Below are 16,057 nucleotides of genomic sequence, written 5' to 3' on the forward strand. Positions count from 1 at the left end.
CCCAGTTTTCTTTTTCCTAGAAACCACAGGGAAGGGAATGCAAACTTTTGCACACAGCTCTATGTGAGGAAAAATAAACTATGGATCCGAACAAATGAGATTCTGTGACGCACTGAAACCTGGCATAAGTTAAATTTAGCATTTCTGACCGTCTTACAGCATAGACCATCTTACAATTTAAGCCAAAACCGATGTCCGATTTTCGCCCCACCTCTTTTTACATAATCATGACGTAAAAGGTGACGTGCTGATATGGTAAAAGCAAAACTGGTGGAGGATAGGTGTGTGTGTGTGTTGGCAGGCGTTCAAAGATGAAAGTTCAAGGATAGTTTGATGTTTGGGTTGGCTGTCTAAAGCAGTGCTCATTTTGATGTTTACTGATTTTTTTTAAATTTATTTTCAAGAACATTATGCTCCTTATTTTTCATTAAGCTAAACCGAACTTTTACACACAGTGACCTTGATGAGAAAATAGTTCTACGACCATTCACTGTTTCTCATTATCCTTCGTGGAACTAATCGTCCCTGGATATGCCATGCAAGATTCCACAACATGCTCTCAGACTAATGATAAGTCTAAAACTTGCTCTCAAGGTTTCTTCCTCATTTCATTTCAGGGAGTTTTTCCTTGCCACTGTCGCCACCGGCTTGCTCAATTGGGATTGATCCACACCCTTAAAATCTGTATCCTGTGTTTATATATTTCTGTATGTATTTCTGTTTTGAGACAATGACCGTTGTAAAAAGTGTTATACAAATAAAATTTAATTGAATAAGGAAGGTAAAAGAGAAGCCAGCAGTCAGTCCAAAAAAAAAAAAAGTTGCAGGAGGACCTGAAAGCAGCTGGAACAACAGTTACACAGAGAACTAGTAATGAACTGGACCACAATCATCTACAATAATCAACAGAAAATAGACCAATAAGAGCTCATTTGGAACAGTTGAAATAAAAACAGAACTCTTTGGAAATAATTCGGCTTGTTTGGAGAAAAAAAGACTCTCAATAACACCATATCCATAGTCAAGTATCATCATGGGATCATCACAATATAGCGCTGCTTCTCTGGAAACGGTACTGGGGCATTAAACAGGGCAGTGGCAGCTCAGTGGTTAAAACATTAGATGGAAAGGTAATGAGTTCAACTCCCAATGCTGCCAAGCTGCCACTGCTGGGTCCTTGAGCAAGGTCCTTAACTGCTCAGTTATGTAAAAAAACAAAAAGAGAGATCAATGTAAGTCGATCTGAATAAGAGTGTCTGCCAAATACTGTAAATGTAAACCCAAAAGAAAACATGAATGGAGCGAAGTGAAGGATATAATCTCATTGGCCAAGAAACTGAATCTGGGGAGAATCTAGGCATTTCAACAAGACAATGACCCCAAACATACAGCCAAAATAACTCAAGAATGCCTTGCATGGTCTAGCTAATCTTCTGATTTGAATCCTATTGATGGAGGGTTTTTTGAATTTGCGAGTGGACTCTTTCAGTCCATCCTTGGGGATTTGAAGACAGTTTGCCAAGTAGAATGCGCCAAAATTGAAGCACAATGCTGCAAAAAGCTGATTACTTTACAACAAAGTATTAAAATTGTGAATTTGGTTTTCAAGTACTTTTCCACTAACAATTTTATTTAAACATGTCGTTGTTTATGTTTAGACATACATACTTTTTTTGTTCACATTTATGAAAATAAACCAAAGATACTGTACTCACAAGCAAAGTCAAAATACACCCCCAATTCCAAAAAAGTTGGGACACTGTAAAATGTAAATACAGAATTCAATGATTTACAAATCTCATAAACCCATATGTTCTTCACAATAGAACATAGAAAACGTATCAAATGTTTAAACTGAGGAAATGTACCAAGTTAAGGAAAAAATAAGGTCATTTTGAATTTGATGGCCGCAACACGTCTCAAAAAAATTGGGACAGGGCAACAAAAGGCTGGAAAAGTAAGTGTTACTAAAAAGAATACTCCAGTTTCTCTGAATCTTTTGATGATTTTTGTAAAGTAGATGATGAGATTTATGTTGAGGAACATTATTCTGAAATTGTTCCACAAATTTTAGACGCAGTTTTTTGCAGAATGGTGAAACTCTGCCCATCTTTACTTCTGAAAGACTCTGCCTCTCTAAGATACTCTTTTTATACCCAATCATGTTTCTGACCTGTTGCCAATTAACCTCCAGCTGTTTCTTTTTAGTAACACTTAGTTTTCCAGCCATTGGTTGCCCCGTCCCAACTTTTTTGAAACGTGTTGTGGCCATTAAATTCAAAATTTTTTCCTTAAAATGGTACATTTCCTCAGCTTAAACATTTGATATGTTTTCTATGTTCTATTGTGTATAACATATGGGTTTGAGATTTGCAAATCATTGCATTTTGTATTTATTTACATTTTACAGTGTCCCAACTTTTTTGGAATTGGGCTTGTACATTGTGAATAAATTTGAGGTGTATATATTCACTGGAAGTATATTAAATAATAAAAGTTGAAGTGGGTGTGATAGAGCAGGGGCAAGGGACCAGGGCTGGGTGATTTTAATATCCATCTTGCAACCATGGTTCCCCTTTAAAAGAGGTGTTCCTCTCAGTCATTATTAATATGCTGCAGCTCTACTTCATTTGGTGCTTCTGTTATTTTGTCCAGCCACTCTAACTGTAGACATGGTCATAATGTCTGGTGTGTTTGACCTTATGTGTTTTGGCTTAGGCCATTGTTATTGCATTTCCTAAAAGTACTGTACGTCTGTTTACATAGGTTGTGCAACTTGCTACCTCTATATGTTTGCCAAACAGCACTGACTGACGTAACCATAGCATGTGCAGGACAGATGTTCCACTGTGTCTTGTTATGTAAAAGCAATGAAGAACTAAAATTTAGCTGAAATAAGTATCAAGTAATGGTTAAGGCATTTGCTAAATCCTCCACAGAGGGGCAAGACTCTGAGATCCCCATTTTGATCCTGTGTGGATCCTGTGTGTTGAATTTTCCATGTTCTCCTGTGTCCATTTCAGTTTCCTCCAGGTTCTCGTTTTCTCCACCTGCCAAAAATATAGCACCTGTAGGTGAATTGTCTAATCTAAATGTGTAACTCTAGGTGTGAATATGTTTGTGAATGTGTGTGTGTATATGTGACGATGTCCATCCAGGGTGTATTCTCGCCTCGTTCCCAGTAATCCTGGGATAGGCTCTGGATCCATCTCGACCTCGACCAGGATAAAATGGTTACTGAAGATGAATGTATAATCCCTCCATGATTACATGCGTATCCATATCTGCATACGCAACGACAAAGATTAGTGTAGAAAAAATCACGAAGAAAGCACAAAAAAACAAGGGAAATATACTAAACAGCTGAAAAAGATCATAGCTGATGCAACAGGCTGGCACTCGCGTGGCGCCTACGCGTATAATGCACCCTCGGTGCAAGAAAGAGCACGTCCGCACGTCCTTCATCCCTACAGCAGTCAGACTCTTTAATGCAAATGACAACATAATGTAGCACTGCTAGCTGACATTCACAATAACTCTTCAATATGAACATTTATTCATTTATTATTATATGTTGCTCACCCTCTATTGTTAACTGTGCAATAATCCATTTATCACTTTACATATATAAACGAGGTTTTACTCATCTGTATATATTCATATTTGTATTCATCTGTATATACAGTATCTCACAAAAGTGAGTACACCCCTCACATTTTTGTAAATATTTGATTATAACGTTTCAAAGTGATGGACTGGCCAAGCATGTCTCCAGACCTAAACCCTATTGAGCATCTGTGGGGCATCCTCAAACGGAAGGTGGAGGAGCACAAGGTCTCTAACATCCACCAGCTCCATGATGTCGTCATGGAGGAGTGGAAGAGGACTCCAGTGGCAGCCTGTGAAGCTCTGGTGAACTCCATGCCCAAGAGGGTTAAGGCAGTGTTGGAAAATAATGGTGGCCACACAAAATATTGACACTTTGGGCCCAATTTGGACATTTTCACTTAGGGGTGTATTCACATTTGTTGCCAGTGGTTTAGACATTAATGGCTGTGTGTTGAGTTATTTTGAGGGGACAGCAATTTTATACTGTTACACAAGCTGTACACTCACAACTTTACATTGTTGCAAAGTGTCATTTCTTCAGTGTTGTCACATTAAAAGTTATAATCAAATATTTACAAAAATGTGAGGGGTGTACTCACTTTTGTGAGATACTATACATTGAGGTGTTCATAGTGTACATATTATTATTATTTTTTAGACATTTTTTTCAATTCTATTCCTATTTAATGTGTACTCTTTCCTATCTGTTTTTTTGTGTAATTGAGCTGCTGTTACGAAGGAATTTACCCAGTATGGAATCAATAAAGTTTCTTATCTTATGAATGTATAATCAGTTCTTTCTCGGTGTTCATTTCAGTCAACAGCATATCATTTGCGACGAATAAAAGCATCCTGCAGCATCTCTTGATTTTTCCACGTTTAAGCACCACATTTGGGACTGACTTTTAATGCACAAGATCTATTCAGCTTATAAACTATGCAGTAGCATATGAATATTGGGAATTAATAATCAGGATTTGGTTCAGACCAGGTATCAAATTCCAGTTCCTGGAAAGAGGTTATGGTCCTGAAAAAAAGAAGGAGAAAAACCATCTGTTTTACATTGTTGGTTTTGATTAATTTTATATAACAGCAGCTCTGACAATAGTTTGGGCTGTAATTCAGACACCTATCGTATTTATATTAATGCACTCATTCCAATAGTTATTGTTTCTATAGTAACAACATACACAGTAACTTCTTTGGAGGACAGTCTACATAATAATAATAAATGGGTTATCATGTGTTGCTATTTAACAAAGAAAAGGGTGTGATCATTAACGGGGACTTTCTGTAAGAAGCTTATTTAACATTAATGGAAGGAGTCTCCAGTGTCAGTGTTTTGCAACAGTCGTTACGTTTTAGTAACATGACAAGCTGCATCATTTATAGGCTACGGTTCATCAAAAGGCTACTAATGCTGTTCATGAATAAATTAGAAAGAGTAATCACTGAGAAATAAATCATTTCGAGATGATCTGTTATAGGAAAATAATCAACTTTGGGAGGTAAGGTAAGGTCACATTTTCCTGGTTTTTCGCCACATTTGGGGCCGACGTTTGCACAAAATCCACTCAGCCTACAAACTATGCAGTAGCATACTGTCTAAGAGGCATATAAATATTGGGAATTAATAATCAGGATTTGGTTCAGACCAGGTATCAAATTCCAGTTCCTGGAAAGAGGTCAACTTACCTAATTCTTACAGTCCTGTAAAAAAGAAAAAGCATCTGTTTTACATTGTTGGCTAAGTGGGGTGTGTGGGACAGCCCTCAGTTTCCACCAATGAAAAAATGGGTAGTATAGTCAGGCACTGATTTCTGTGGCGGCTATAAAACCGGCCACAACACTCCACTACAGTGCATAATTGAATCATATTCCTGTAGGGAAATTTTTAAAAGGATTCTTTTGAGACGCTTCTGAAAGGTATTTATCTCATTATTATTAACCACTTACAAGCACTTTTAATACACTTCGAATAAACATATTACTGAAATTTAATACAATAATGTTGTGAATTATGCCATGCAGAAAGATGCAAAATATGCCACATTGTTTGGTAATGCAGCAGATTAGATGCTTTCTACAGTTATAGAAAATTGTGCATTTTGTTTTGTTTAATAGTTTTAAATGCTTGTTTTGCATTAATGGCATCTATTAATTCTTAATTCATCATATCTTTTGAATCAGAGTTACCAGTTGTATTACTAACCTACCCCCGTAGCCTAAAATGTATATAGCTATTTCAAAACCTGATTCTGAATGATGAATTCAGTATTGTTTGTTTATCTGGAGCTTCGTCTCTTTTTTTTTATGCTTGTCTTTGTATTTCAACCCGATCAAAAATCAGTCTTTAATCAGTCTTCTTTAATAATGGCCCGTGAATGCTGGAAATGATCAGTCCAACGCTGTGTATGTTTCTGTAATATGTTTGTATGGGGATACTTAAGGAGAATGTTCTCCTAACGTTAAGGAAAGGTTCCTGAGAATAATGAAAAGGTTATGGGGATGTTAGAGGAAACATAATGCACAACAAAACACGAACTTTATATTTTCATAAAGAAAACTTTCCTGAAGAAAAAACAACAACAACTAATATGCATTTCTGGAAAGCAATAATTGTTAGCTGGGTGTGTAGGCTACACAACGTGCTTAATCAAGCATCTTTATTATTATTGTTATTATTATTATTATTATTATTATTATTATTATTATTATTATTATTATTACCAATGTATTTATTTATTCGTTGTTGGGGTTTTTTTTTGTTTGTTCTTTTTTAGAAAAAATGTCACGTGTCGGGAAAATGAACGGAGTCTCAATGAACGGTTTTCACGGAGGAGATGGAAAGTTCAAAGGTCAGGGAACAAACGGAACGAATGGAGTCACTGTGCTGAACGGGAGCGCGCCGGCGCGCGTTAAACAGAGAGCGCGCGGGCAGCGCTGGAGCGTGCGAGCGTCCGAGATGGCGAAGAACACACTCAATCCTATCCGCGCTATAGTCGACGGCATGAAGCTCACCCCGGACCCTGACAAGCCCATGATCGCCTTGTCCATCGGTAATATCACAGAATAGGCTACACCTAACCGGTAATCCAGCTGACTTCTAACCGGCTGTTACAAAGTGAAGTTTTATTTATTCATTAAAACGAAATGTTTTTTCAGACGCATGGTGAGAAAAATCATAGACAGTGGCACAATACACAGCACTACATTAGAATAAAACGGTCCATAGTATGTACATGACGGTGTCCTTACCTCTCCAACGTTGATTATTTTCCTGTAACAGATCACCGCGAAGTGTCGCATTCCTCTTACATTTATTTGGCAATGATTAACATTTTTAATTTATATTAATGAACAGCATTGGTAGCCTATTAATGAACAGTTCGTAGCCTGTACTATCACTTACGCAGCTTGCGCCTATTATTGAAGAAACTGGAAAAAAAAAAACCAAAAAACTTAATGACTGTTGCAAAACACTGACACAGGAGACTCCTTCCATTAACGTTAAAGCTTCTTATTCTTTACTAGAAGCAATAACTATTGGAGTGAGTGCATTGATATAAATATTAATGCATAGGTGTTGAATTACAGCCCACACTACTGTCAGAGCTGCTGTTATATACTGTAAAATGAATCAAAACCTTCTAATCAAGCAGAATAATACATAATACATACTGAATAATACATAAAAATACCTTAGAACAATATTCAAAGAATAAAATGTGCATCTCATCTTAAAAGCATCAAAATGTTTTGCCACTGATTTCCACTTAACATGAGAGTCTGCTGTAAAATATTTGTTTAGCCATTTCTGTTGCCGTGTTGTGGTGTTCACTCCCATGTTCGGCTCCAGTGTCTGATCGCTTTGCTTCTGTCTTTCTTTGTTTTCCTCAGGTGATCCTACAGTATTCGGAAACTTGCCTACAGATAAAAGTGTGCTACAGGCTGTCAAGAAAGCTGTAGACTCACACAAATTCAATGGCTATGCCCCCTCAGTAGGTGAGGAAAAAGGAAAAAGAATGGCAGGATAACTCAGGAATCCCAAATAGCACTTATGCTGGCCGTAATTTTAAGCTTAACCTTGCTAGTTTTTCATGTGAATCATGGAAAATGTTAATGATAGTAATGTTTAACTTCCATTAGTAATCAAATAATCTTTAAAGATTTACCATTGTGTATTTAATGTAGTTTTGGCTTATTTACATAGATATAAAATACAAATGTACATTTTTTCCCTATTCCTGTTGTATTTTTTTAAATTGTTTTTTCACATTTTGTTTCATATATGTGCACAATGTGTAATACTAAAATGTTTGTAATTTCTTCAATCTTTATCATTATCAGGTTATAATAAGAGCAGAGAGGCTGTGGCAAACTTCTACAGCCAATCTAGTGCACCACTGGAAGCTAACGTGAGTGAGCCATTTTCCCAATTTATATATATAAATATATATATAAATATAAATATATATATATATATATATATATATATATATATATATATATATATATATATATATATATATATATACAGTTGCAAGCAAAATGATTCAACCCCCATTGCAAATCAGGTTTATTGTCAAAATTTACAGACTTTCAGCTGTTTGCAATGAACAAATTAAACTTGAAATGCAATTTATAATGATTTCTCCAGTTTCAAAATTATTCAACCCCCTGAACAGAATCCCTCACAACAACACAAATATGCAAAACAGATGTTGTCTCAAGTACACCTGATGCAGGTAATCAAGGGCTTCATTAGTTCACCAGGTGTGCTTGAGTTGGAACACATGAAATACCTGAGCTGGCTAGGGGTAGAAAATTTTGAAATACCTGGACAGGGCAGAAAACGGAAGCTATCAGCGGTAACAAGCAGATTTCTGAGAAGTCAGGTTGTGAAAAACCCTCGAGTGACTGCAAAAGACCTGCAGCAAGACTTGGTGGCAACAGGCACTGAGGTTTCAATGAACACAGTAAGGCGCATACTAAACGCAGAAGATTTCCATGCCAGAACTCTAAGACATACACCACTACTGACCCAAAAGCACAAGTAAAGTCGGCTCAAAATCGTATAAATAATCCACAGAAGATTTGGGATTCTGTTCTGTGGAGCGATGAAACAAAACTGGAACTTTTCAGCACAATGGATCAGTGGTATGTTTGGAGAAAGAAGAATGAAGAAAGAACACTCTGTCCACAGTCAAGCATGGTGGTGGCTCGGTGATGCTCTGGGGCTGCTTCGCATCCTCTGGCACTGGAAACCTGCAGTGTGTGGAAGCCAAGATGGATTTATTGAAGTATCAGGAAATCCTAGGAGAAAACTTCATGCCGTCTGTGAGGAAGCTGAAGCTGGGGCATCATTGGACCTTTGATCAACAGGACAATGATCCCAAGCACACCTCAAATTCCACCAAGGCTTGGTTTCAGAAGAAATCCTGGAAGATTCTACAGGGCCATCACAGTCACCTGACTTGAACCCCATAGAAAATCTCTGGTGGGATTTGAAGAAGGCGGTTGCAGGACGCAAACCCAAGAATATTACTGAACTGGAGGCCATTGCTCATGAGGAATGGGCTAAGATTCCTCAGGAACGCTGCCAGAAGCTATGCATTTCATTTGCAGCAGGTCATAACAGCAAAAGGGTGCTCTACTAAGTACTAAAGACGCTTGCCATGAAGGGGTTGAATAATTTTGAGACTGGAGAAGTCATCATATGTTGCATTGAAGCATTTGTTGTGTTGAGCTATTTCAGTTGCTTTTGCTTGATTTGTTCATTGCAAACAGCTGAAAGTCTGTACATTTTGACAATAAACCTGATTTGCAATGGGGGTTGAATCATTTTGAGTGCAGCTGTGTATATATATATATATATATATATATATATATATATATATATATATATATATATATATATATATATATCTCATAACAGATTACTATCATCAAAACAGTGTGAAATGTAAAACTATTTCCTAAATCTGTCTTGTCCTTAGGATGTGATCCTGACCAGTGGATGTAGCCAGGCTATAGAGTTGGCCATCAGTGTGCTGTGTAATCCAGGAGACAACATCCTGATTCCTTGCCCTGGATTCTCTCTCTACAAAACCTTGGCTGTGTCGATGGGCATCCAGGTCAAACTGTACAACCTACTGGTACGTAACTGTAACAAAAGTTGTAGTAGTTTTTTTTTGGAGGAATCAGGAAAGTGGGTGATATCTGTGGTGTTCATATATTCATACAGGCGTCACATATGGCACTGATACATCATGGGGAATGATTTCTGCTGTAATCCTGCATGTACATTCACATGATTACTGCCACTAATACTATGACACATAATCAGTGTGCAACCATTCCAGCTAGAGTCAGTTTTAGACTTTTTGTTATCTCTGTTTGAATAAAGTGACGACAACACAGCCCGCCAGGAAACAAGTAAGAAGTCACGTGTGCAATTCATTTTTAGTACACTTGACCTCAAACATCACAGATCTCAAAGTTTCTCTCTTCCAGTACAATCCAAATCTGATCAGAGTACATAAATGTACTGCATGTAAGAGAAAATCAGCTCAACTCAAGTAAAAGATTTCTGGCAGCCATTAACTAAGATGATAAATACCATTCACTGATTAATTTACTTAGATAAAGCATTTATCCTTGTGTGTAAATTAATATGGTTCTTTGTCTTTAGCCAGAGAAATCCTGGGAGATTGATCTCAACCACTTGGAGAGTCTGATTGATGAGAGGACAACCTGTCTGATCGTCAACAACCCATCCAACCCCTGTGGCTCTGTATTTCCCAAAGAGCACCTGCAGAACATCCTCTCAGGTGTGTACAGAATGATTCGGTTCAATGCAATGCACGGTTATTTCAGCTCAAGATTGCTTCAACTTAGTCTTTTTGATTATGTTGTGTTTTTACAGTACTTCACTTTAGATGGATCTGTTTATCCTTGAATATTAACCTATTCATTTGTGCTGTGCTGTAGTTGCCTCAAGACACTGTGTCCCTGTCCTAGCAGATGAGATCTATGGAGACATGGTGAGTGACAGTAACACAGAAATCACACTATGCAATCTGTTCTTTTTTCATAGTACTGTCACCATATGATGGCATATGGGGCATGTTAAGGTGGTGGTGTGGTTATTTGTTACTTCCCCAACGATGAGTATATTTCTATAAAAACACACCCCATTGTCATGGTTAGTCCCCTTATACCACAGCGATTTGGTAATCTGTTTATCGACTTTTATGTGGAGGATAACTTACAGTTTTATCTCTGACTGTTTCAAAGCACTGGAGACGTCTTCCAAGAATGTTACCGAAAGCTGGACCATATAAATGATTATACAGTATGCATACTGTATATATTAGAGCAAATGCATTAATATAAACCTGCGATTTGATTTACAGCCAGCACTAAAATAAGAACTGCTGTTATAGAAAATGAATCAACATCTTCTGACCAATCAGATAATAGAATTTAACAATAATGTGGCATAGTTAGGTTTACTTGTGTTGCCGTTGACTCAGAGCCATCAGAACCCTCCCAGAATAGAATTTTACAGTAAGATTCCTCTCTTTAACATCTGCAGTTAAAGGTACAATATGCCAGACTCAAGAGATGAGTTTTACCGTAGCTACATATTGTTTTTAGTTTGGAAGAGGATTCTGGCATTACACGTATTGTAACACAGAGAGTGACAGGGAATGCTTTTCCATGGCTCAGCTCCGCAGAGGAAACCACATCAGCACAAAAGGGATTACAGAAGCATGTGTATCAAATGAAGGTTGGCAACATATCAGGCTGCAGCAATCCACAGTTCATCAAGGGCAAGTGTGCAGAGTGCAAAGAGTACAGATCAATATATCCCATATGGGTGGCTGTGGCTCAGGGGGTAGTGTGTGCTGTCCAATAATCATAGGGTTGGTGGTTCGATTCCTGGCACATGAGACTCCACATGGCGAAGTGTCCTTGGGCAAGACATTGAACCCCAAGTTGCTCCCAATGGCAAGCTAGCGCCTTACATGGCAGCTGTGTTACAATTGGTGTGTGAATGGGTAAATGAGAAACAGCATGAGTAAAGTGCTTTGTAGAACTGCTACGGTTAAAAAAGTGCTATATAAGTGCAGACCAGATGAGATGCAATTCCATTAATTTGTCAAATAATAATAAAACACACATTCAGGATAGGGACACGTCCTTTCACCATAATTTTTCTGTTTCAGAAAAGTAAAAGAAGTGTATTGGTAAAGGGTTAAAAAGAGCAGATGTCTTTTTCAAGTGATATAGCAAGGATATAGCTGAGAAAGATTAAACCATATCATGTATTAGCCTTAAATCACATTTAGATTTATCAGCATAAATCATATGAGAGCATATAACATGGACTGAAGGCTTGGAAAAACGATAGCAAATTATTATAAATGAGACCATATTATTTCATATTATTACAGCAGGATGCCATTTATTATGTCTGTAAAACCTGTAGTTTCCGCCCACAATGACTGTGCACTTTTCACATCTGTTTGTCATAAATAGGCGTATAGGACTGAGTTCAGAGCGAAGGCAGAGAGAGAGCGAGAGAGAGAGAAAGAGAGAGAGACTGAGAGAGAGAGAGAGAGAGAGAGAAATTGAGAGAGAGCGACAGAGACCAGTTCAGTGTAGTACTTCAGGTATAAGCTATAATTGCAGGAAGGTATACATTCTTGCAGTTCGGACCTTGGGGATGAAATCATGGGTGTTCTGCTGGTGTGTGCAAATGTTTCCCCAAAAATGCCAGTTTTACAGTCTCAGTCAACAGCCAATGGGAAGCGGGGTGGATCCATCCGCCCTACTTTAAGGCTCCATGCTAATGAGAGCCAGACAGCCAAACTCATGTATATGAGTAGACCTCTCTCTCCCTCCTTTCTTTATTGTTTTGGTCTGCCTTCATTTTCTAACTACATATAAGATTTTAGAGTACAGAGTACCAGATACTGTTATCAAGATACTGTTCTCTAACACTGTCACGTCAGTTTAAAAAGTGATTTAAAAAAACAAACAAACATTTTATTAGATTTGATATTTCTGATATTTTATACTGTTAAGTTATACTAAAATGAAACATTTATTCAATTCAAAATAGCTCTATTGGCATGACTTATCAGATACAATATTACAAAAATCAGTTCAACAACGACATCAACGATAATAACAATGAAAGAATAAAAATATTAATGAGAGTAATAATAATGATGAAAGTAGTACCCATAGGTGTGGGGGGTTTTTATTTATTTGTACACTTTCAGATATTTTATAATTATTTCAGATTTCAGAAAGTGCTAAGTTGTACGGCCCAATAATACTCTAGTCTACAATTTCTTTAGGTTTCACAAGAGGAAAGGTGTTTAATCATTATTGGATGAGTTGCTGATATTTATATTTTGCCACTATTTTTTAAAAATAACTTAAAATGTAACATTAACTTGTGCATTATGCATTATGCATTGCATCACACATCTCTGATGTAGTTCTAAACTTTCTTAGGTCTTTCCCAACTGTGAGTTTCATTCCCTGGCTCCTCTTAGCAGTGATGTACCCATTCTGTCCTGTGGTGGTCTGGCTAAACGCTGGCTTGTTCCTGGATGGAGACTGGGCTGGATCCTCATCCATGATCGTAATAACATCTTTGGAAAAGAGGTGTGCTAAACTGTAATAATTGGCATCTCGTAGCAAGTAAATCAACAACATTTTACTTTCACCTTACATATTTCTCACTGATTTTGTTTCAAGATTCGAGAAGGTCTCGTGAAGCTCAGTCAGCGCATTTTAGGAGCCTGTACAGTTATCCAGGGGGCGCTAGAAAGCATCTTTAAAAACACCCCCTCAGAGTTCTACCAAAGTACAATCAACTTCATAAAGGTAAGAAAACAAGCGTGAATGATTCTGAAAAATTGAAAACATGAAAAACTGAGTTGCGAACATAACTTTCTAAAAGTCGACCTCTAACATTTAACAGATTTATTCTGTAGGGAGGCATAAATTTTTTGATTGCTTTGACCTCCTTTATATTTGATTGTATCTTTTCATCATCTCTTACAGTCAAATGCAGATATATGCTTCTCAGAGCTGTCCACTATTCCTGGGCTCAACCCAGTAATGCCATCTGGAGCCATGTACATCATGGTAATATTTTACTGGGGACCAAACCAAGTTATAGTCATACTGGTGTCAGTTTTACAGCAGCTTCTAATTGCCATCGTATAGGAAGCTAACATGTATCTGTTTTTAATGTCAGGTTGGAATTGAAATGGAGCACTTTCCAGATTTCCAGGATGATGTGGAGTTCACAGAGCGACTGGTTACCGAACAGTCCGTGTTCTGCTTACCTGCCACGGTACATCACTCAGCTCTCCTCAATCTATTATCTGTTCTACATCTGTACATCTGTTGGAATATATATATATATATATATATATATATATATATATATATATATATATAAAAGAGTAGTATTTCACAAAATTATTTTTGAAAGTGTCCTTTTCAACCATATGTTGAAGCTGTAGAAAATGATCACCACACTATTTAACAGTCATACTTCCATCTTCAGGCATTCGAATACCCAAACTTCTTCCGGATTGTGGTGACGGTTCCGGAGGAAATGATGGTAGAGGCATGCGAACGGATCAGGGAATTCTGTGCACGCCACTACAGACCTCGCAGCCAAGACAGCAACGACCTGGACCAGTAAAGCGATGTTTAGTGAATAAACTAGAGAGAAAGAGCAAACAATAATGGGACACGCCAAAAAAAAAAAAAGTGTACATGTAGTAGACAGTGAGATGCATGTCTAATGGTTTGAATGAGGATGAATGTTTCTTCTTCAAAGGAAGCTAAATATTCTACACTATAGTGATGACAGGTCATAATATATGATATGGTTATGATAGGGAAGGCTAAAATCTAATATCTATCAATAGCTCAATAACTATTAGGGCTGAGAAATGCATTATTTCACAAGGTCTTACATAATGTATTACACACACACACACACACACACACACACACACACACTTAAAGGCATTCCTATCATTCCTGATTACTCATTTTGAACTGTCCATAACACCCTACTTTGAATACCAAACATAATGGTAAACAGACAGTATTGTTTTGTCATGTATTCCTTGGTGTAATTTGTACTTTTGTTTGGACAACATGCTTAGTCTATTTGCTTCTCCTGTGAACGGCATATCATCAGAACAGTCAGACAAAATAATCCACCTCATCACTGCTCAGGACATGTCAGTAGTGCAGGCTGGAAAATATCAGGCCACAGTCGCACAAATTTACACTACAGTGACACTTTACTGTTACTGATAGGCTGCAGTACATGAATCTACAGTCTGGGCTGGAAATAAATCAGCCCCAGAGTCACATTTTTATGTCGTTCTGTACTAATCGTTGGTACTGTTGAGCTTGGTTTCAAAATAATGTATGATGATGATGATGATGATGATGATGATGATGATGATGATGATGATAATTATTATTATTATTATTATTATTATGTCCAAAATAATCTGCCTTAAAACATTCTTTAGCAGAAAACAATCTGATGAGGATGCCAAAACAAAATCATTTTATTAATGTCTTTTTATTGACAAAAAAACAAACAGGGATGAGCTTAGCCCTGCTATATCCCATTTATATTCTATAAGCTAATCCCCGTTTCTTTGCTTTTTTATATGGACCAGTAAACTGTCTTATGTAAATCTTGCACTTATCATTTGTAAACTGTAGCATTTCCTTTTGAGTATGTATATGATTGTTCTATCCATCTTGGTTTGGTTTGGAAGCCAAAGAGAGGCCACATGTCTCACCACCGCTTTACAAACTGACTGGCAGCTATGAGTGCTGCTGTTGGATGTTGACTTCCATACCATGTGCTCTGTATCCTGCATAACATGCAATACATGAACAGACTGTTGAGTATTATTGCTTGTTTTTTAACTCAATTATCTCACAGACACTCAGGTATTCGTAACCCCACCATTTTATAAACCAGGTTTTTTGTTGTTTTGCTTTTTTTTCAATCTTCATTGTATTTCCTATATATGATTTTTCAGTATTATATATAAACAGTTATTTAAATAAAATCTTACAATAAATGTTGGAGCACTGTGGTGTGAAAACACATACATCCACATTTACACATAAAACTACTAGACACTACTTAATGCTAGCTGAATCGAGTCTAAATAACTATGGACACAAAATTATAAATTGCTTTTTTATTATTTATGTTCTTTCATTTTTGTTCTTTCATTGTTATTTCACTCCAAATCCAGCCTCATGAGCTTCTCTCAGTACAGTAAATATACACCTGTCTATGTGGTTAGTGATTTAGGGATAGTAAAAAAAGGCCATTACTCCAACAGGCATTATGGAACAGAAGGCT

At 37.1% G+C, this 16,057-nt stretch overlaps 1 protein-coding gene across 1 annotated transcript; it reads left to right on the plus strand.

The window, feature by feature from the left end:
• The first annotated feature begins 5,454 nt into the window (after positions 1–5,454).
• On the plus strand, positions 5,455–15,767 carry tat (tyrosine aminotransferase). Its single transcript, XM_053623484.1, has 12 exons — positions 5,455–5,535; positions 6,394–6,668; positions 7,510–7,614; positions 7,960–8,027; positions 9,609–9,767; positions 10,304–10,442; positions 10,603–10,655; positions 13,144–13,296; positions 13,390–13,518; positions 13,699–13,782; positions 13,895–13,993; positions 14,210–15,767. The coding sequence occupies exons 2-12, from the start codon at positions 6,398–6,400 to the stop codon at positions 14,348–14,350; spliced, it is 1,401 nt and encodes a 466-aa protein (XP_053479459.1). The 5' UTR covers positions 5,455–5,535; positions 6,394–6,397; the 3' UTR covers positions 14,351–15,767.
• The last annotated feature ends 290 nt before the right edge of the window (positions 15,768–16,057 follow it).

The sequence above is a fragment of the Ictalurus furcatus genome, chromosome 4, assembly GCF_023375685.1.
Source record: "Ictalurus furcatus strain D&B chromosome 4, Billie_1.0, whole genome shotgun sequence".
NCBI classification, from domain to species: Eukaryota; Metazoa; Chordata; class Actinopteri; order Siluriformes; family Ictaluridae; genus Ictalurus; species Ictalurus furcatus.